The sequence below is a fragment of the Doryrhamphus excisus genome, chromosome 14 (assembly GCF_030265055.1).
Source record: "Doryrhamphus excisus isolate RoL2022-K1 chromosome 14, RoL_Dexc_1.0, whole genome shotgun sequence".
Classification (NCBI taxonomy): domain Eukaryota; kingdom Metazoa; phylum Chordata; class Actinopteri; order Syngnathiformes; family Syngnathidae; genus Doryrhamphus; species Doryrhamphus excisus.
In genome coordinates this window covers 16,661,509-16,683,934 of record NC_080479.1, presented here as the reverse complement: position 1 = coordinate 16,683,934, position 22,426 = coordinate 16,661,509, and the positions used below count along the sequence as shown (strand labels likewise).

At 33.4% G+C, this 22,426-nt stretch overlaps 1 protein-coding gene across 3 annotated transcripts in view; it reads right to left on the bottom strand.

Moving 5' to 3' along the window:
• Positions 1–19,997, bottom strand: part of LOC131102318 (sodium bicarbonate cotransporter 3-like) — a 60,032-nt gene extending 40,035 nt beyond the window's left edge. For all 3 annotated transcript variants that reach the window (XM_058047886.1, XM_058047884.1, XM_058047885.1), the window contains exons 1-4: positions 19,818–19,997; positions 7,620–7,701; positions 4,325–4,474; positions 757–895 (exon numbers count right to left, since the gene is read on the bottom strand). In XM_058047886.1, coding sequence (XP_057903869.1) covers positions 757–895; positions 4,325–4,474; positions 7,620–7,701; positions 19,818–19,859 — 413 coding nt within the window. In that variant the 5' untranslated portion in view covers positions 19,860–19,997. The remainder of the gene's footprint in view (positions 1–756; positions 896–4,324; positions 4,475–7,619; positions 7,702–19,817) is intronic.
• Positions 19,998–22,426: the final 2,429 nt, after the last annotated feature.

Below are 22,426 nucleotides of genomic sequence, written 5' to 3'. Positions count from 1 at the left end.
TCTTACTTATTGTGTGGAAATATGGGCTAATAACTATAAAAGTAATCTTCACTCGCTAAATGTACTGCAAAAAAGGCCAGTAAGGATAATTCATAATGCCGCCTACAGAGAACATACTAACTCCTTATTTCTAAAATCGCAAATACTTCAACTTGCTGATATAGTTCATCTTCAAACAGCTAAAATAATGCATAAGGCTAAGAATAACCATTTTAATGGTAAAAAAAAAATTACCAATTAGCTAAAAATACTTCTCTACAAGAGAGGAGAAATATGTATAAAATTAAAAACAAACTTAAATTATATTAGGATAAAAATTAAAATCAAAATTTAAAAAACAAAAAATAAACTTAAATTATATTAGGAAAGCAGGAAGTGAACAAATGTAACAGTTACTGATTGTAAAAGGGTTTAAAATTTCACAAAAAAAACAGGGTTTGTGCAAAATAAGATAGTGTGATGTGCAATTTAAGTTGTCAAAAAACTGCCATATTTTGTCTAAAGTCATGAATTAAACACGTGAAAAATTTTAGCGACTACAAAATTTCAAAACCTGCACATTTCTATGTGGCACAAACATCTGTATAAGTGCAAAGTAAACATTGATCGATCGGTCAGCCATTTAATAGGCAAAAATGCGCACATTTAAGCAAATTGTACATATTTGCCTAAATGAGGCATAAAAATGGCTAAATTAGCTAAATAAGGAGACATACTGCCACCAAAGTTTTCATGACGTAGCGTATTTAGCCTGACCTGGCAGTTTCCCTCCATTCAGTGGCTCGGCCATCTCTGAAGGAGAGCTCATCCAACTCAGTGAAGAGGTCATGGGGGACATGCTCCAAGTCGTCGTCCTCCATGCCCAGAATGAACTGGACCCGCTGGGATGGAGTGTCTGTTGTAGAAAAGGAGAACTAGTGTGAAACAGTTGCTTCTACTTCAACCAAATAGTAGAGGGTATAATGGTAATTGGTAATGGTAATGGTTTCATTTTATTTGAACGTGCATCAGATTACAATTGAATGCATCCCATAATCAGTTCACAGTTCCACATGTCCAAAAGGAGTAGGAAGAAGCAAAGCTTATTAAATCCTGCCCCTCCATCTGGTACTTTTGCAATCAGTAACTGTTACATTTGTTCACCTCCTGCTTTCCTAATATAATTTAAGTTAATTTATTTTTAAAAAAGTAATTTTAATTTTTATCCTAATATAATTTAAGTATGTTTAATTTAAATTTTTATCCTAAAATAATTTAAGTTTAAGTTTACATTTTATCCTAAAATAATTTAAGTTTGTTTAAGTTTAAATTTAAATATTTATATAAAGGAATATAAAACGAATAATAGATGCGAATAAAGAGGACAGCAAGACGAATTTTTAAATTAAAATTTAAATATAATTTAAGTTTGTTTGATTTGTATCCTAAAATAATTTAAGTTCATTTAAATTTAAATTCAAACTTAAAATTAAAATTATATTTAAATTTTAATTTTAAAATTAAACAAACTTAAATTATATTTAAATTTTAATTTTAAAATTAAACAAACTTAAATTATATTTAAATTTTAAGTTTGAATTTAAATTTAAATGAACTTAAATTATTTTAGGATAAAAATCAAACAAACTTAAATTATATTTAAATTTTAATTTAAAAATTCGTCTTGCTGTCCTCTTTATTCGCATCTATTATTTGTTTTATATTCGTTTATATATATTTTAATTTGAATTTAAACAAACTTAAATTATTTTAGGATAAAAATTAAAATTAAACTTAAATTATATTTAAATTTTAATTTTAAAATTCGTCTTGCTGTCCTCTTTATTCGCATCTATTATTTGTTTTATATTCGTTTATATATATTTTAATTTGAATTTAAACAAACTTAAATTATTTTAGGATAAAAATTAAAATTAAACTTAAATTATATTTAAATTTTAATTTTAAAATTCGTCTTGCTGTCCTCTTTATTCGCATCTATTATTCGTTTTATATTCGCTTATATATATTTGAATTTGAATTTAAATTTGAAATCTCTGTATGTCTCACTGTCTTCTTTATTTTTTTTTTAGAAATAAGGAGTTAGTGTGTTCTCTGTAGGCGGCATTATGAATTATCCTTACTGACCTTTTTTTGCACCTTATATAATATGCAGCAAACATTTTAATATACAAAACAAAACCACAAAAAAGTACACATAGTTGATATAATTAAAAGTTTTCTTTCTGACATTTGGATCTGGACTTGTGCCAGAAGGCAGCGTTTTCCATACATACCACGTTTGACCGTGTGAACACGTTGTACTTTAATTCCATTCTCATGCCAACATGAGAATGGAATTAAGACTTCAGAAAGGTATTTGGGACTTAAGCCTTTCAGACTTATGTGCACAATACTTCATAAAAATGAAGTTGATTCTTAATGAAATAAATCTATGAACCGGGATTTGAACAAGCATTTTTAATGTATAAGCTTGATCCAACTTTTCTTTTCTGTAATCTCCTCCTGCCTGTCAGAGACAATTTAATTTAATCATTACTTTATTCCCATAATAATATACGTTTTTCTCAAACCAAATTTTCCCCCAAAAATAAAAAATATTTTTTTTTCCTTCATATTATTTGAAGTTAATGCTAATAAAATTGCAACCTTTTTCTTTTAATATTTTAGAAAGATGACAACTTCAGAGACAACTCCAGGGAGTGAATATTATTTAATTATTACATTTTATTTTAAATTCCCATAATAATATACATTTTTTTCTGCAACCTAATTTTCCAAAAATATATATATTTTTTTCTTCATATTATTTGAAGTTAATTCTCATAAAATTGCAACCTTTTTATTTTAATATTTTGATTTTATTCTTGTAAAAATCCATTTTTTTTTCTGCTGTCCCTCCCCACAACTATTCCAACTTCTCGGAAATATGACTTTATTCCCATAATATTTTGACTTTCTTCTCATAACATTATTATTACTTTGGCAATCTATATTTGTTTGTTTTTCATAATTCTACCAAAAAAATCCTTGTAATATTAATACTTCTCTTAATATATTAAAAATGACTGCTCAATTTTGCTGCTGATGTCTGTTCCTTATTTTAATATGGAATATGGTATATTATTTATTTTTTTAATTATAATTTTTTAATTTAAATTTAATTTATTTGTTTAATTTAATTTATTTGTTTAATTTAATTTATTTGTTTAATTTAATTTAATAATTTAATTTAATTATTCCCATAATAATATACATTTTACTCCAACATAATTTTCCAAAAAATGAAAACTTTATTTTATATCATTTCATTTTTTTTTCATATTATTTTAAGTTAATTCTCATAAAATTGCAACCTTTTTCTTTGACTATTTTGATTTTATTCTTGTAAAAATCTAAAAAAAAATTCCAACTTCTCGGAAATATTATTTCCATAATATTTTGACTTTCTTCTCATAACATTATTATTACTTTGGCAACCTATATTTGTTTTTCATAATTGTACCAAAAAATGTATATTTCTCTTAACATATTGAAAAATTACTGCTCAATTTTGCTGCTGATGTCTGTTCCTTATTTTAATATGGAAGGCATGTTTTCTGTAATCTCCTCCTGCCCGTCAGAGACAACTCCAGGGTGTGTATATTATTTAATTTTTTACTTATAATTTTTTAATTTAAATTTAATTTATTTGTTTAATTTAATTTATTTGTTTAATTTAATTTATTTGTTTAATTTAATTTATTTGTTTAATTTAATAATTTAATTTAATTATTCCCATAATAATATACATTTTACTCCAACATAATTTTCCAAAAAATGAAAACTATTTTATATCATTTCATTTTTTTCTTCTTTTTATTTTAAGTTAATTCTCATAAAATTGCAACCTTTTTCTTTGACTATTTTGATTTTATTCTTGTAAAAATCTTTAAAAAATTCCAACTTCTTGGAAATATTATTTCCATAATATTTTGACTTTCTTCTCATAACATTATTATTACTTTGGCAACCTATATTTGTTTTTCATAATTGTACCAAAAAATGTATATTTCTCTTAACATATTGAAAAATGACTGCTCAATTTTGCTGCTGATGTCTGTTCCTTATTTTAATATGGAAGGCATGTTTTCTGTAATCTCCTCCTGCCTGTCAGAGACAACTCCAGGGAGTATATAAACAAACATAATAAAAGGCTACTAAATATAAAAGTACCCACAGTGCAGGAAGTGTGAAATAAACTTGTGATACTGGTAATGACAGGAGTGAGTCGGGTGGGCCAAAGTGTTCGTGTAGAAATGACACATAAAGCTTTGGTTTTCACCATAAGTGGGAGATTCTCTGTCATTTTCCTTTCCGTCATCCGAATCTTTATCCCTTCGTTTTCTGTGGTGTTTGTGTCCTCGGTGACGATGCCTTCGCTTGTTTTCCCTTCCAAGAGGAACATGAACACCTACGTACACCGCTCTGTGGCCTGAGGGGAACAAAATGTAAAATAGCATGAAGGATCAACTATAGGAACAAAAAAAAAACGACATTTGCATCACAGGGAGGGGGGATTAGGTGTTGGACCATTATTCAAAAACCCAAAAGATGAACAAATAAGAAAAGGGTTTTGCCTTAAAGACACTGCACTTGAACGCCTCATCATGTAACCAGCACTTGTACAATGCAGGGAGTGTATTGCACAAGAAAGAAGACTGACACAACGTTGTTCATTGTCCCATTTGCGTTATATGAACAAATACACAAGCTACTACACTACTACTGCCACCGCAGATGGTTGGTTGTGGGTTTCCAAGGACAACGAGTCACGCTGGCGGGCGTTCATTTAAAAAAAAAAAAAAAATCGATGTAACTTGCACAAAGACTTTGTGCCTTCATAACATAACAGACAGTGAGGGAGATGTTATGAACATGAAGATGTTGTTCACTTCCTGCTTTCCTAATATAATTTTTTTATATAAGTTTTTTTTTGTTTTTTTTATTTTTATCCTAATATACTAATTATATATATATATATATATATATATATATATATATATATATATATATATATATATATATATATATATATATATACACTACCGTTCAAAAGTTTGGGGTCACTTAGAAATTTCCTTATTTTTTTAAGAAAAGCACTGTTTTTTTCAACGAAGATAACTTTAAACTAATCAGAAATACACTCTATACATTGTTAATGTGGTAAATGACTATTCTAGCTGCAAATGTCTGGTTTTTAGTGTAATATCTACATAGGTGTATAGAGGCCTATTTCCAGCAACTATCACTCCAGTGTTCTAATGGTACAATGTGTTTGCTCATTGCGTCAAAAGGCTAATGGATGATTAGAAAACCCTTGTGCAATCATGTTGGCACAGCTGAAAACAGTTTAGCTGGTTAGAGACTCTATGAAACTGACCTTCCTTTGAGCAGGTTGAGTATCTGGAGCATCACGTTTGTGGGGTCGATTAAACGCTCAAAATGACCAGAAAAAGAGAACTTTCATGTGAAACTCGACAGTCTATTCTTGTTCTTAGAAATGAAGGCTATTCCATGCAAGAAATTGCCAAGAAACTGAAGATTTCCTACAACGGTGTGTACTACTCCCTTCAGAGAACAGCACAAACAGGCTCTAACCAGAGTAGAAAGAGAAGTGGGAGGCCCCGCTGCACATCTAAGCAAGAAGATAAGTACATTAGAGTCTCTAGTTTGAGAAATAGACGCCTCACAGGTCCTCAACTGGCAGCTTCATTAAATAGTACCCGCAAAACGCCAGTGTCAACATCTACAGTGAAGAGGCGACTCCGGGATGCTGGCCTTCAGGGCAGAGTGGCAAAGAAAAAACCATATCTGAGACTGGCCAATAAAAGAAAAAGATTAATATGGGCAAAAGAACACAGACATTGGACAGAGGAAGATTGGAAAAAAGTGTTATGGACGGACGAATCAAAGTTTGAGGTGTTTGGATCACACAGAAGAACATTTGTGAGACGCAGAACAACTGAAAAGATGCTGGAAGAGTGCCTGACACCATCTGTCAAGCAAGGTGGGGGTAACGTGATGGTCTGGGGTTGCTCTGGTGCTGGTAAGGTGGGAGATTTGTTCAAGGTAAAAGGGATTTTGAATAAGGAAGGCTATCACTCCATTTTGCAACGCCATGCCATACCCTGTGGACAGCGCTTGATTGGAGCCAATTTCATCCTACAACAGGACAATGACCCAAAGCACACCTCCAAATTGTGCAAGAACTATTTAGAGAAGAAGCAGGCAGCTGGTATTCTATCTGTAATGGAGTGGCCAGCGCAGTCACCAGATCTAAACCCCATTGAGCTGTTGTGGGAGCAGCTTGACCGTATGGTACGCAAGAAGTGCCCATCCAGCCAATCCAACTTGTGGGAGGTGCTTCTAGAAGTGTGGGGTGAAATTTCTCCAGATTACCTCAACAAATTAACAGCTAGAATGCCAAAGGTCTGCAATGCTGTCATTGCTGCAAATGGAGGATTCTTTGACGAAAGCAAAGTTTGCAAAGTTTAAAACTCATGTGGTAAATAAAAGTGTGACTTTTCATGGAAAACACAAAATTGTCTGGGTGACCCCAAACTTTTGAACGGTAGTGTATATATATATACTAATATACAAGTTTGTTTATTTAATTTTAATTCATTCATTTTCTACCAATTTGTATTTATTCATTCATTTTCTACCAATTTTAATTAATTAATTCATTGTCTACCAATTTTAATTCATTAATTGTCTACCAATTTTAATTTTAATTCATTCATTAATTTTCTACAATTTTAATTTTAATTCATTCATTCATTTTCTACAATTTTAATTTTAATTCATTCATTCATTCACTACCAATTATAATTTTAATTCATTCATTCATTCACTACCAATTTTAATTGTAATTTTAATTCATTAATTCGTTCACTACCAATTTTAATTTTAATTTATTCATTCATTCACTACCAATTTTAATTCATTCATTCATTCACTCACTACCAATTTTAATTTTAATTCATTCATTCATTCACTCACTACCAATTTTAATTCATTCATTCACTACCAATTTTAATTGTTATTCATTCATTCATTCTCTACCAATTTTAATTTTAATTTTAATTCATTCATTCATTCTCTACCAATTTTAATTTTAATTCATTCATGTTCTACCAATTTTAATTTTAATTTTGTCACGTACCGAAGTACAAGGTGATATTTTAGCTAATTGGTTATTTTTAGCCTTATGCATTATTTTAGCTGTTTGAAGATGAACTATATCAGCAAGTTGAAGTATTAGTGATTTTAGAAATAAGGAGTTAGTATGTTCTCTGTAGGCGGCATGATGAATTATCCTTACTGACCTTTTTTTGCAGTACATTTAGCGAGTGAAGATTGCTTTTATAGTTATTAGCCCATATTTCCACACAATAAGTAAGATGTGGTAGAACCAGAAGAGCGTGGAGAGTGATTCCTGATTGTGAAATAGTTTCGCCACGTCATATGAACATCAGTGATGCCATGGAATAAAAACAAAATCATAATGATAAAACGACTGTAATATCCAGAACTCATAGTCAACAAAAAGGATGCCATTGTGGCTTAAGACTTACTTTCTAACTCGTCCTTTTCATAGTTTGTGTGAGTGGAGAAGCTGGTCTTTCCATGGTCCACTATCGCCTCCTCGTCTAGACCCTGGGAAAGACAGGAATTTTAAGAAATGCCATTGTTGTCATAGTAACGGCTTGGATGAGATTGGATGCATTGGTGACAAAACAACATGGGCGGCAAAGGAATGGAGCATCATTCGAATAAACTCAAGAGCAGGAACATGTTCTCACCAAGCAGGATATTACAGTATTTTGAGAGAAGATGGTACAGAAACGTAGCGGCAAAGTCTGTGTCGGTCCAAATGTATTTGTGGCGGGCCACCATGAACACTGTAGATGCATAATGAACCTCAGTAACGTCATGGCACTGATGTAAACAAACGGTAGGAACAACACTGATAAGCTAAGTAGCTATAGGCTAAATTCACGCACACTCGGCAAGTACCTGAAGGGGATTTCGTTCAAGCCTTAGCACACCAACAGCAGTGCTCAATTCAAAACACGGTAAACTCTCCGACACCGCTATTCTGAACTTGAACGTTACGTCACGGTATGTCGGTAGAATGGCGTATCGATTATAGGGCTGCAACTAATGATTATTTGATGCGTTGATTAAATCAGAGACTTCCTGTAATCAGTTCGGACCTAGGTCAGGGATGTCCTAACTTTTTCAAACAAGTGTGAGACAGTGAAAAATGAATAGATTGCTACAAAGTGAAAAAGCCTATTGTTTTTTTTCCCGGTTTTCAACATATTTCAACTTTATCTTTGTTCATTTTCTTTTCGCAATATTATGACCTTATTCCCATAATAATATACATTTTCCTCCAACTAAAATTTTCCAGAAAAAAACTTTATTTCATATCATTTAATTTTTCTTCATATTATTTAAAAAATGTATTCTCATAAAATTGCAACCTTTTTCTTTTTATAATTTACATTTTATTCTTGTAAAAATCCAATATTTTTATTCATGTCTGCTGTCCCCCCAAAACTATTCTAACTTCTCAGAAATATCACTTTATTCTCATAATATTTTGACTTTATTTGCATAACATTATTATTACTTTGGCAACCTATATTTGTTTGTTTTTTATAATTGTACCAAAAAATTCCTTGTAGTATTAATATTTCTCTTAATATATTGAAAAATTACTACTCAATTTTGCTGCTGATGTCTGTGTGCGATGGGTCAACTAATACTTTGGACATCCCTGCCTTGGATGGACCCAATCCATATCAACCAAACACCCACAAGAGGCAAAAATGACCATCGCCGTTTTCCGAAGTCTGAGCTCAGTGTCAGCTCTTAAGCATTCACGCCTAATTATTCGTGGCGTCTTGACTCCCTGCCCTTAAGTATCACAACATTTCAGACGGCTGCAGAAAACCCTATTTAGTTACCGGCGGCATGCGCTGCTGCTAAAGCCACCACAGGAATATAAATGATGTTATACACATCGTAACTTTACATCCCTTAAATCAGCACAACAGCCTAGGGTTGTAAGAAAATATAGTTTCGGCGCTATATCGCGATATTTCGTTCCACGATACTGTATCGATATTAAAAAGTATGATATGGATAGGGTGGCACGGCGGTCGAGTGGTTAGCGCGAAGACCTCACAGCTTAGGAGACCAGGGTTCAAATTCCACCCTCGGCCATCTCTGTGTGGAGTTTGCATGTTCTCCCCGTGCATGCGTGGGTTTTCTCCGGGTACTCCGGTTTCCTCCCACATTCCAAAAACATGCTAGGTTAATTGGCGACTAAAGCTAGATGGGATAGGCTCCAGCACCCCCTGCAACCCTCGTGAGGAAAAAGCGGTAGACTTTTTACTGATGTTAGTTACTTTGTTCCACAAAAATATTCTTCTGATGGTGGATAAGTCAGGGACTGTATACTCTGCATTTTTTCACAGCTAATAGAATGTGAACATTTGAGCAGGATCTTGAGACATAATTAAATTTATTTTTTTTATGTTTTTTTTTTGTAAATTTAAAGCTGGATGTTAAAGCTTTATTTATCCAAATTTATTTTATTTTATTTAGTTATTTTTATTTATTTTTATTTTTTTTAAATTTTTTATTTTGAGTTTTTTACAGAGGAAAGTTTGTGATACAGCATAACATACTGTTCTAATGGAATAAAAATGTGTTTAGTAAGTGCATATTGCTGGTGTAATTCAAGTTTTTCCAGTTTTTCATGATATATCGTATCGTGAGCCTAGTATCGTGATACATATCGTATCGCCAGATTTTTGCCAATACACACCCCTACAACAGCCCGACAAAATAACACCAAGGATTAATAAAAACGAACGCTTCTAAACTTATACACCACTGAAATAATCTCAGGTGTACATTTGTCAGCCTAAAACTAAAAAAAAAAATTAAAAAAAAGTGTTCCTTGTATGATCAATACATGTTACTGCAAAGCATGATGTATTGAGACCAGCGAGGAAAAGCCTATTTGAGACACGGTCACACGGGTTTATAAATACCACAGGCTGACAGTGACCTAACGTTGGCACAGACCGCTGGTTGATAAGAATGGACTGAATTAAGAATACACGCGGCAAGTCGTTTACGAGGACCTAAACACACCAACAGCAGTGCCACACACACATATTTCTCCATTGCTTCTCGGTATTACGCTTATATCCGCTCACATACGCGCAAATCCACCAATCACTCTGACGGCAAGGTGCTTTCATGAAGATGGGAATTGTCAACATCAACAAGACGCCATCGTAACTCCAACTCCGTAACACACGTCATACACACGTGATCTGGAAAAGAATAAGTAGAAAGGATCGGTGTTGCTAACTTTGCGACTTTGCCGCTATAGTTGTATTCAGATCCACCTAGATACTATTTTTCAAAAAGGTGACTTTTTATGGTCTAAAATATACTTCCGACGACAGGGAGGACAAGTCAATAGCCACGTTTACATGGAACCAAATATTCCAATTCCATTCGGGTTATTTGTTCAAACGGAAAGAAGCTAACCTTTCCGAAAGAAAAGTGCCAATCCGAATGAATATATAATGGGATTCCCAGGAGTGGAATATTCCTTTTCCCCAATCCGATTGAGGTATCTTGTACCCGCTCAAACGGAAAGTTGTCAGACTGCGTTCTTCTTCGTGGTGTTTTTCTTCTTCTGTTGCTTATTGGCGGTTGGCAAGCAGCTTTCGTGTGCATTAGCGCCATCTGTGGAACAGAATCTAAACCCTTCTATACGCCATTCACAAGTCCAGTTTTATTTAAAAAAAGAAAATACATATCTATATAAAACATGTGCCGAGCTTAATTATAAAATATTAGCAAGATTGAACTTTATCTTTTCCTGTTCCCGGGTAGCGTTCTTTCAGCGAATGCTGAGATATGACGTAACACGCAGCTCCAGACGTTCTTCCGTTTAAAAAAATGGAGGTGAGCAATCGGCACTGGACTGCTGCGGAGAAGTTTGTTTTTGATCACCAATTAACCTAGCATGTTTTTGGAATGTGGGAGGAAAACCGGAGTACCCGGAGAAAACCCACGCATGCACGGGGAGAACATGCGAACTCCACACAGAGATGGCCGAGGGTGGAATTGAACTCGGGTCTCCTAGCTGTAAGGCCTGCGTGCTAACCACTTTCTATGTCGCTGTGCAGCCCTTTTTAAAACCAGTTGTTCAAAATACATGTTTAGAGTTAATAATTGTTACGTGTTAAGTTGCTGCGTGATGATTATGGCCACGTTCAGTAATGACCTCCTGTCTTTTTCGATGTCTCGTCAATTGAGTTTTGTTTTGGCTGTTTGTTTCTAGCCGTGAGGTCTGCGCGCTAACCACTTGTGCCGCCGTATAAATATATGTACATCAAAAACAATAATCTATGCAGTAACAAAATGTAGAATTGCAGTAACCAAAATGTGGAATTTCAGTAAACAAAATGTAGTATTGCACATATTGAAACTTTTTAAAACCAGTTGTTCAAAATACACATTTAGAGTTAATAATTCTTACGTGTTAAGTTGCTGCGTGATGATTATGGCCACGTTCAATAATGACCTCCTGTCTTTTTCGATGTCTCGTCAATTGAGTTTTGTTTTGGCTGTTTGTTTCTCGCCGTGAGGTCTGAGCGCTAACCACTCAACCGCCGTGCAGCCCTTTTTTAAAACCAGTTGTTTAAAATACATGTTTAGAGGTAATAATTGTTACATGTTAAGTTGCTGCGTGATGATTATGGCCACGTTCAGTAATGACCTCCTGTCTTTTTCGATGTCTCGTCAATTGAGTTTTGTTTTGGCTGTTTGTTTCTAGCCGTGAGGTCTGCGCGCTAACCACTTGTGCCGCCGTATAAATATATGTACATCAAAAACAATAATCTATGCAGTAACAAAATGTAGAATTGCAGTAACCAAAATGTGGAATTTCAGTAAACAAAATATAGTATTGCACATACTGAAATGTTTTAAAACCAGTTGTTCAAAATACACATTTAGAGTTAATAATTCTCACGTGTTAAGTTGCTGCGTGATGATTATGGCCACGTTCAGTAATGACCTCCTGTCTTTTTCGATGTCTCGTCAATTGAGTTTTGTTTTGGCTGTTTGTTTCTAGCTGTGAGGTCTGCGCGCTAACCACTCAACCGCCGTGCAGCCCTTTTTTAAAACCAGTTGTTCAAAATACACATTTAGAGTTAATAATTCTTACGTGTTAAGTTGCTGCGTGATGATTATGGCCACGTTCAGTAATGACCTCCTGTCTTTTCCGATGTCTCCTCAATTGAGTTTTGTTTTTGCTAGCCGTGAGGTCTGCACGCTAACCACTTGTGCCGCCGTATAAATACATGTACATCAAAAACAATAACCTATGCAGTAACAAAATGTAGAATTGCAGTAACCAAAATGTGGAATTTCAGTCAACAAAATGTAGTATTGCACATATTGTACCACTTGAATGAATAAGTCCAGTATTGCGCAATTGAAGCTTATTGTACACAACAGTGAGGTGTGTGTTTTTGTACTGCAAAAATAAGTAATGTTCATTTATGATTGTTCATTGCGATGATGGCTTTGGGAAATGCGCTAGCATCTAGCCTAACTGACCAACCGTGTTCAGCGAATATATGAATCCTTTCTGTTCCTGCCGTCCGTCACAAAGGAGTATTTGTGCCTGACGGAAAGGTGGGTCAAAGAAAAGGTGATGAAGGAACATACTGAAAAGATACATGATACATTCATGACATCACCTCGCCTCGTGTCGTGTCTTGGCCTCCCCAAGCGAGTCACCTTCACTGACAACTTGGATATTTTAGCGTAATGGAAAAGCATGTCTTGCTTCCCGTGTTTCCTTCCTGATCGTGAACATGCCTTCAATGACTTTGAGATGGCCACATATATTACCATAATCACTCTATTGTTAGATTAGGCCATCTGGATGGGGACGCGTGTGTGTGTGTGTGTGTGTGTGTGTGTGTGTGTGTGTGTGTGTGTGTATATTTGCATTTCTCAGATGAAAGTGGACACTGTTTCTTTCACAACTGGTGTTATTACTCGACTAGTGAAAGCCAACCTGACTAATGGAGACTAAAAGTTACCTCATCTGTTCCTATTCAATAAAAAAACATTGTGAAATAGAGTGACTTTTAGTCTCAAAGCACAAAAATAGATATTATGTGTATGTATGTGTATCTAGAACTACATTTTAAACACTTGTATGCTAGGACTACGTTAAAAAAAAAACAACCTTAAACTGTATTATGGAAAGCAGGAAGTGAACAAATGTAACAGTTACTGATTGTAAAAGTACCAGATGGAGGGGTAGGATTTAATAAGCTTTGCTTCTTCCTACTCCTTTTGGACATGTGGAACTGTGAACTGATTATGGGATGCATTCAATTGTAATCTGATGCATGTTCAAATGAAATTAAACCATTAGCATTACCATTACCAAAGAACATAGCATGTTTTTGGAATGTGGGAGGAAACCGGAGTAAGAATAAAAATAAATAAAAATAGTAGTAAAAATTTTAAAAAATCACAATAAAACAAAAAAAAAAACGAAAAAAAAACAAACAAACAAAAACAACTTGAACTATATTGGGAAAGCAGGAAGTGAACAAATATAACAGTTACTGATTGTAAAAGTACCAGATGGAGGGGTAGGATTTAATAAGCTTTGCTTCTTCCTACTCCTTTTGGACATGTGGAACTGTGAACTGATTATGGGATGCATTCAATTGTAATCTGATGCATGTTCAAATGAAATAAAACCATGACCATTACCATATGTGTAACACTACTAAGGGGAAAAAGTTCCTGTAAGTTTGTCAACCCCCCCCATTGTTGTATTTTTCCTATGTCAAAATCACATGAAACAAATGCTTACTAACAGAACATAAAGCTTGGCAAGAAAAACATCTGAGGTCTTATTTTTAATCTTCTTAGAATGTTATTTTGTACACATACTAACAATGTATAGTGTGTATTTTTTTTGTTAATGACGCACTTGTCTAAGTACAAGTATGCTGGTAACTCTTTGTGCAAGGTACTCATAAAGACGCACTCGAAGTGGGTGGCTACACTGTTGCTGTGCTACAGGAAGGGGTGAAGTCGAAATGAATAGAAGTAGCAATTCACGTCTAATACAGAATTAATTCATTTTCTATTCCATTTGTCTTCATTAGGGTAACGGGGTGAGTCGGAGCAATACAAGAATAATGTTTCTTACAACTTGTGGAGCAAGAATGATCGTGAGAAAGGTGAGGGACACATCCAGAATTACGATGAGGATTTGGTTAGTGATCTCAAGGGAGTTGGGAGCACCACTTGTAACCCACTACACTGAAATTGGTGGAAGTACACATCCTGTCTTAAAAAATAAAGTCAAAAACAAACAACAGAATCACATGACGAATGTATTGTCTGGATGGATATTTTTGTGTTTGATTGTATGTCTATAAAATATACCAATAAAAAACAGACGTGTTAGCCTTCACTCCAATCAATATAAAAGAGAAATAGTGAAAAGCCCTCATAATAATGAATAATGGCAAAAAATATGTCCAAGCAAATGTATGTAATTAAATCTTTCTGCCACATGGATGCAATGAAAAGAGCTGTGTTATCTTGGAAAAGTAAACAAACCCGTAATCAAAAGGTTAGCATGTAATATTTCAGCCTGAGCACAGTGTTAAAATTAAAATAGAAATTAAAATACTTAATTTTTAGGTTAAAAATTAAAATTAAAAAAAAACAAAAAAACCCAAACTTAAAGTATATTAGGAAAGCAGGAAGTGAACAAATGCAATGCTATATATACATATCACTATATTGATAGTTACTATAGTACCCATTATGTCATTGTATGGTCATATCACCTCGTACTTCGGTACGTGACAAAAAAAAATGTAAAAAAAAAAAAAAATTGACTAATTTTTTATGCCACAAAAAAAATGTTAAATAAAAAATAACTTAACCAATTACCTAAAAATGTTAAACTTTTATTTTAATTTAAACTTAAATTATATTAAGATAAAAATTAAAAAAAAAAAAAAAACTTACATTATATTTTTTAAATTTTAAAAATAAATTCACTTAAACTATATTAGGAAAGCAGGAAGTGAACAAATGTAACAGTTACTGATTGTAAAAGTACCAGATGGAGGGGTAGAATTTAATAAGCTTTGCTTCTACCTACTCCTTTTGGACATGTGGAACTGTGAACTGATTATGGGATGCATTCAATTGTAATCTGATGCATGTTCAAATGAAATATAACCATTACCACACCATGATGAAAGTTCCTCTGGAAGGTGGACAATTCCAACCATCAATGCTCATAGTAGGCCTGAAGACTACTACCCCAGACAGTTCAAACACCCTGCACCACCTTCATTGTATTCAGCTACTTTGGGGGGGACCCATTTTCGCCCACCTCTATACCCTGACAACTCTGCTCTATTTCCTCCCTTTTCTCCTTGTCCCGCTGCTTCAAGCAGCCATGACCGTCTCTGCTGGTTTCTTATCTTCACTCCTTGAGATTAAAAAAAAAAAATGCTCCCATTTCAGGGTGCAATGAATGACTGAGGCAACAGACTAATCGCCCTCTCTTTCACCTTGGATTTGACTTTCTAAAACCTCCCTTTTTCTTCTTCTACCACACACCGCAATGAATGAGCAGCTGCTCCGTTAAATAGCGAGGAACGCTCTGTTCTATGTTAGGATGAGAAAAAAAAACAAAACTCAAAACACTGCATGTACCATGACATGATATGATATGGGATATATTGTTGACATACGTACAAAACACAGGAACCTACCGTGAGCGCATGTTTCCCTTCGCTCGGTTTGTCCATTTAGATCCTAAGAAAAGACAGGCAAGGACATTTGCCAGTTTCCGTTTTTTTCCCTAACCTCACGTGAAAAAAACGTGCCGAGCACCAAGCGGAGACACAATCACATCACAGTCTGTTCCCTCTCTTCTTTCCTCTGCTGGTGTCTTTATACGGCGAGAAAAAAGGGAAGGGAGGGAACGACGGCTCTACCCCCGTTGTCAGCGCGCTCTTTGCTTCGCCAGCCAATCCCACCATGGCACCATGAATATTTTATTTGCACCGGCCAAGAGCTATAAAAACGCACAACACATGGAAGGCATATACACACACACACACACAGGTTGGGGGCATGGCGCACATGTAAATGTTCACCCGCTGAGGTATTCAGGTCACAAATGAAAACCAATCCCCCCACCCAACAACACAGATAAATGGAAACAAGCACACGTGTTAGCTTGGCATTCTTCGGACAGGGGGGGCTTTGAACTGAAGATAGGAATGTATTCATGAAGATACTACCACCGGAAGGCGACAACCTGCTAGCATTGACATTCAAATGTGTCGCCTGGAATTCAATGAAAAGCTTCCTCTCTCTTTGTACATTTTTAAACGACAAAAGGTTTATACAAGCGGCGATGACGAAAGAGGAGTCTCTAGGGTTCATAATGGATACCTTATACCAAAAACACAGTATGCACTTACTGTACGTCACTGGTTCATTCATTCATTTTCTATTGCTTTTCCTCACAAGGGTCGCGGGGGTGCTGGAGCCTATCCCAGCTCTCTTCGGGCGAGAGGCGGGGTACACCCCGGACTGGTGGCCAGCCAATCACAGGGCATATATAGACAAACAACCATTCACATTTTCACAAAATTAAAATTAAAATTAAAATTAAAATTAAAATTAAAATTAAAATTAAAATTAAAATTAAAATTAAAATTAAAAAGGATAACAATAAAAAAACTTAAACTATATTAGGAAAGCAGGAAGTGAACAAATGTAAGAGTGACTGATTGTAGTACCAGATGAAGGGGTAGGATTTAATAAGCTTTGCTTCTTCCTACTCCTTTCGGACATGTGGAACTGTGAACTGATTATGGGATACATTCAATTGTAATCTGATGCATGTTCAAATGAAATAAAACTATTACCATTACCATAATATTTCATTTTTATTCCACTAAAATGACTATTTTATGGGATTTCTTCTTTTAATATTTAGTTTTTGTTGTAAAATTACTAGTCTCACAGGGATATGGAAGGATTGGGTTTCAGATTCCTCGTTTCAATTCCCGGTTCCGGTTCCATTTTCTGTGCCGCTTATCCTCACTAGGATAGGCTCCAGCACCCCCGCAACCCTTGTGAGGATAAGCGGTAGAAAATGAACGAATGAATTATTGTGTAGTTGATACATCCACATTGTTTCACTTTGAATCTGAATATGGATATACGTATATTCTGATGCTGATGCAATTCCGATACCAGAGCTCTGTTTACTTTAACATGCAATCACAAAATAATAATATCTGCAAATGAGGCTAGAAAAATATCAGCAATCTACGGAATACGAGTTACGCTAGCATTGGAACCCGATACCTACTTGCTAGTTGGAAAGTTCAAACATAATTATGATTATGCTGCCTGATACGGTAAATCATAACCAACAAGATGTTAATAACGTTGTCCAAGTTAAAAGACATTCTGGAACCTGCAATCTGTATGAATAATTCTGCCCAAAATAAACTCAAAATTATTTAGCATCCGATTCCGGCAGTAAACCCTTCGACTTCCATGGCTGTGGGGAATACGTAGGAAGTGATGTCGTGGTCGCCTTTCATTGAGCGGCAAAGGATCGCGTTTCCTCAGCAGTAAGCACATGCACAAATAAGTAGGTAGCGTCATAGACGGGACACATAGCAGCGGGCAACCCAACACTAAGCATTTAGATCCAGTCGAGCGCTTTAAACTTAGCACTGCAACCGGTTTCTTTTTTGGATTTGTTTGACGGAGCTCCATGTTTGACGGACATGAGCCCAATATGATACTTACGGTTAACTGCTGGGAGAGGTCACCGGGTTCAAGAAGGGGTTGGTTGTTCACGCTTAAGTTCACCATGCTCTTCTGCGTGTGTGTATCATTTTTAATTTTTCTCCTCGCAAATTTTATTAACATTCCGACAAGCTAGCAGACCTACCTGGTGTGTGTATTTTATGACTTGGATATAATGAAACAGTATATAGCCAATGTACTGACAGACGTGCTTTATGTGCATCGCAAGTTTTCTCCACTGCCCTGCGGAACAACGTCAATAACGCTACTGCACCTTAGCTATCACGCTAACATATGCCAGTCGGTTATTTTTTGCAGTGCATCAAGGAAAAGCCTGGTTCTGTAATGACAAATTTACGTATTTCAAATCATGCAACTTTTTACGACATACACACCTCAGTTAGCATACGTCCTGGTTAGTGTGTTTTTTTTCGTGAATCTTCCCAATTTTTTTCCTCGGTTTGCGGACATTTTCTAGTTAGTGTATATTAGCAATAAGTCAAAGACAGACACAAGTCGGCAGGAACCAGTCAGATTCCGAGCCGTGATGCAGCGAGCTTGCAATCTTTTATATCCAAAACGCAAATGTTTCTTAATCTTCTGTAAGCCTGTATAAAAATGGATGTGTGTTTATATTTCATCGTTAGTCTATTGCTACTCTTTATTAGGTAATGCTAATAGTTTTATTTCATTTGAACATGCATCAGATTACAATTGAATGCATCACATAATTAGTTCACAGTTCAACATGTCCAAAAAGGAGTAGGAAGAAGCAAAGTTTATTAAATCCTACCCCTCCATCAGGTACTTTTACAATCAGTAACTGTTACATTTGTTCACTTCCTGCTTTCCTAATATAGGTTTTAAGTTTGTTTTTTTATTTTTTAATTTTTATCCTAATATAATTTAAGTTTTTTAATTTTAATTAATGTAAAAATTCTCATTTGCCAAAGTGTGATGGGAGAATATCAATAAATCAATAATTCTGACGGTAATTAGGTGTTTTTATTCACTTGTTTTGTCTCTCGTACAGGTTGTGTTTTTTTCCGACAGCATTTAACTACATCATATGCAAATTAGACTATGACGTAATACAGCCACGTCTACGACATCCAATAACTAATTTTCTTACTGAAAAGTTGACAACAGTGTAGGCAATGCCTTGGTGGAGAGTTTAATCATCATCTCATTTTGGCTTTCGCCAAAAAACCAAACAATAAACAGTTATCGGCGGTTAAAGGTTATCGATTTAATCTATTTAATCCTGTTTAAGTCATGTCTTGAATGCCGCTATTTAACGTTAAATGACCATAACATATCATATAGGAAAATGTCCACGTTGAATAGTGAGCGTATAGTACAATTTAAATGTAGCTAGCTCTCCTTTCTTTTACTCAAAAGTAGCTCTAATAGCGATAAAAGTTAAAGAAGAGCGCCGGTACTTTTAATAAACCTTTCAATAGCACAGAATGAACAAACAAACAATTCGTGTTTAACATCTGAAACGACTTTTTAAATGTCAAACACAACCTAAACTAGCTTATCATTCTCGGCTAACTATTAGCTACTCGCTGATGGAAAAAAAGACCATTTTATAATGAAAAACACAACTCTCGTTAACAGAGCAGCGTTAAAAAATAAAAATAAATAACTTTTGAAACCATGCCACGCTTCAAAACAAGAAACTTTTAGCCGGCTAGCAAAAAAAAAAAACCTCGTTGAATTTGGACTCCAAAGCATCCCTTGTGCTTAACCAGCTGCCGGACAAAGAAACAGACAAACGTGCCGATAAGTTAGCAGTTTTCCATGCAGTGTGTGCGGGTGCTTACCGTTCTCAAAAAAGGCCGCGTTTGCTCCGATGAATCATCCATTTCGGTCCCCGCTAGACTTTTGTGTCACCGGTGAAGTTTTTTTTTTTTAACCGGTAATATACAAGAGAGGAAACCGGCTCGGTTGACACTTCACTGAACTGAGGACCAAGGACTGCCTGTGCGTTTCTCCGTGACGTAACAAGGCCACGCCTTTAAAATGACTGGCAGTGATTGTTTGCCAATAAGAGACGACTATTAAGGCTTTCGGCCAATCAAAATTCAAGACGTCATGTGAGGTTGTATTTTGGGTAGTGGTCGAAAGTCAAAGCGGGATTTTTGCAGACCTGGGCCAAGGCCATGTTGATATTTTAGTAAATCAACAAAATTAGATGTGCTAAAAAGTTATATAGATTTTAAAAGACTGCATCTCAGTAACACAATAATATATCAGCACTACTTTGATGGTGAATCTTACAATATGGGGCACTTTTGGGCAACAATATATATATATACATTATAACTATATATATATATATATATATATATATATATATATATATATATATATATATATATATATATATATATATATATATATATATATATATATATATATATATATATATATATATATATATATATATATATATATATATATATATATATATATATATACATATTTTTTTATTTTTATTTTTATTTTTATTTTTATTTTTATTTTTATTTTTATTTTTATTTTTATTTTTATTTTATATATTAGAGACAATTTTTTAATTTGTTTATTTATGTATATATAAATATATAAAAATATATTATAAACAATAATATATATTAGAGATGATTTTTTTCTCTTATTTATATATATATGTATGCATATATTTATATATATATTAGAGACAATTTTTTAAAATTTGTTTATTTAAAAATAAACAAATTAAATATATATATATATATACATATATATATTTGAGACTATTTTTTTATTTGTTTATTAATTTGTTTTTTTTAATAGCCACCGCAGAAAGAACAATAGAGAAACGATAGAGAAGAAATAACAACAAGGAATGTTAACACTTTATCCTATACTATGTCTTATTTATTTCTTATATGTCTTATTTTTTGCCACGTCTAGGCCCAGATATGTTGTAAGTTGGGACCCGATTGCAGGTAAAAGGTATTTATTAAATAGTATATGCGGCAGGGATTCAATTTTGAGCAGTATGAACATAAACAATAATATTAATAAACACCAGGCAGACGCTAAAGGCTTAACTAAATAAACAAACAAAAATGATAGGCATGTGTGTAGGAACATAAATGTAAAGCAGGAAGAAAACAGCACAGGCGAAACAGGAAACACGTAAAAATAAGAGCATCATAACAGGAATAAGGGTACATTGGTTACTACAAGTGTAAAAGTGGCTATAGGGGTGTTATTTCATGTGTGGAGGGCTCTAATTATGTTAAAAAAACATATTAAAAAGGTTGTAAATATTTTTTTTATGCTCTAAAATAAAAATATTCCATTTATAAACACAGAATCCTACTTTCACTTATTACTGTCGGGTCTGGAATCGATTAATCGCAATAAAGGAAGAATTTCTATACTGCAATGTACATACTTTTTAAAAATTTCCCAGGTGATATACTTTAAATCAGATAATCCATATGTCACTATTTTATGACTGTAGTGTTGACACTTTCAGTGCTCTGAGAATGAATTGTCTATATATTTCTAACCAGCAGATGGCAGTATTGTATTAACATCTTCTCTGCTGCCGTGCAGGGCAGCAGATACTCAGAATCGAACGGTCAGTTTCCTGCCTGCTGATAATTCAGTGCTAAATAATTAGTCTGATGATATCCCCCGTGTAAGATTGTCTCACCTCACTGACTTTTCCAATTCTGAATGAAGTAAATATTTGTTCAATTTAAAAGCGACATAAAAATAAAAAATATTATTCAAAGAAACATATATTTTTAATATATAATATTTTCTTTTGTTTATTTATTTTTTATTATTTTATACATGTATTTATTTTTTATAAATAAACAAAAAATAATATATTTAAACTTTATTTATATTCAAACAAAAGATAATATTTTATTTTGTTTCTTTATTTAGTTGTTTATAAATGTATTTATTTTTTATAAAGAAAAAAATAAAATATTCTATATAAAAATATATTTTCTTAATAATATTTTTAATAATATCTTTAATTTATAAATAAAAATATTATATATCAAATATATATATATATAATATTATTTGTATTTTATACATAATATTTTCTTTAGTTTATTTATTTATTTTTTAATAAATGTATTTATTTATTATAAATACACAAAAGAAAATATTATATGCACAAAAAAATATATATATTTGAATAATATTTCATATTTGTTTGTTTATTTTTATGTCACAAAAATATAAAAAATATATTTTTTAATAATATTTTTTATTTGTTTATATATATAAATAAACATTTTTTTAAAAATCGTCTCTAATATATATATATATAATAAAGACGATTCAATAAATATATATTTTTATACATAATATTTTCTTTTGTTTATTTATTTTTATTATTTTTTTAATAAATGTATTTATTTATTATAAATAAACA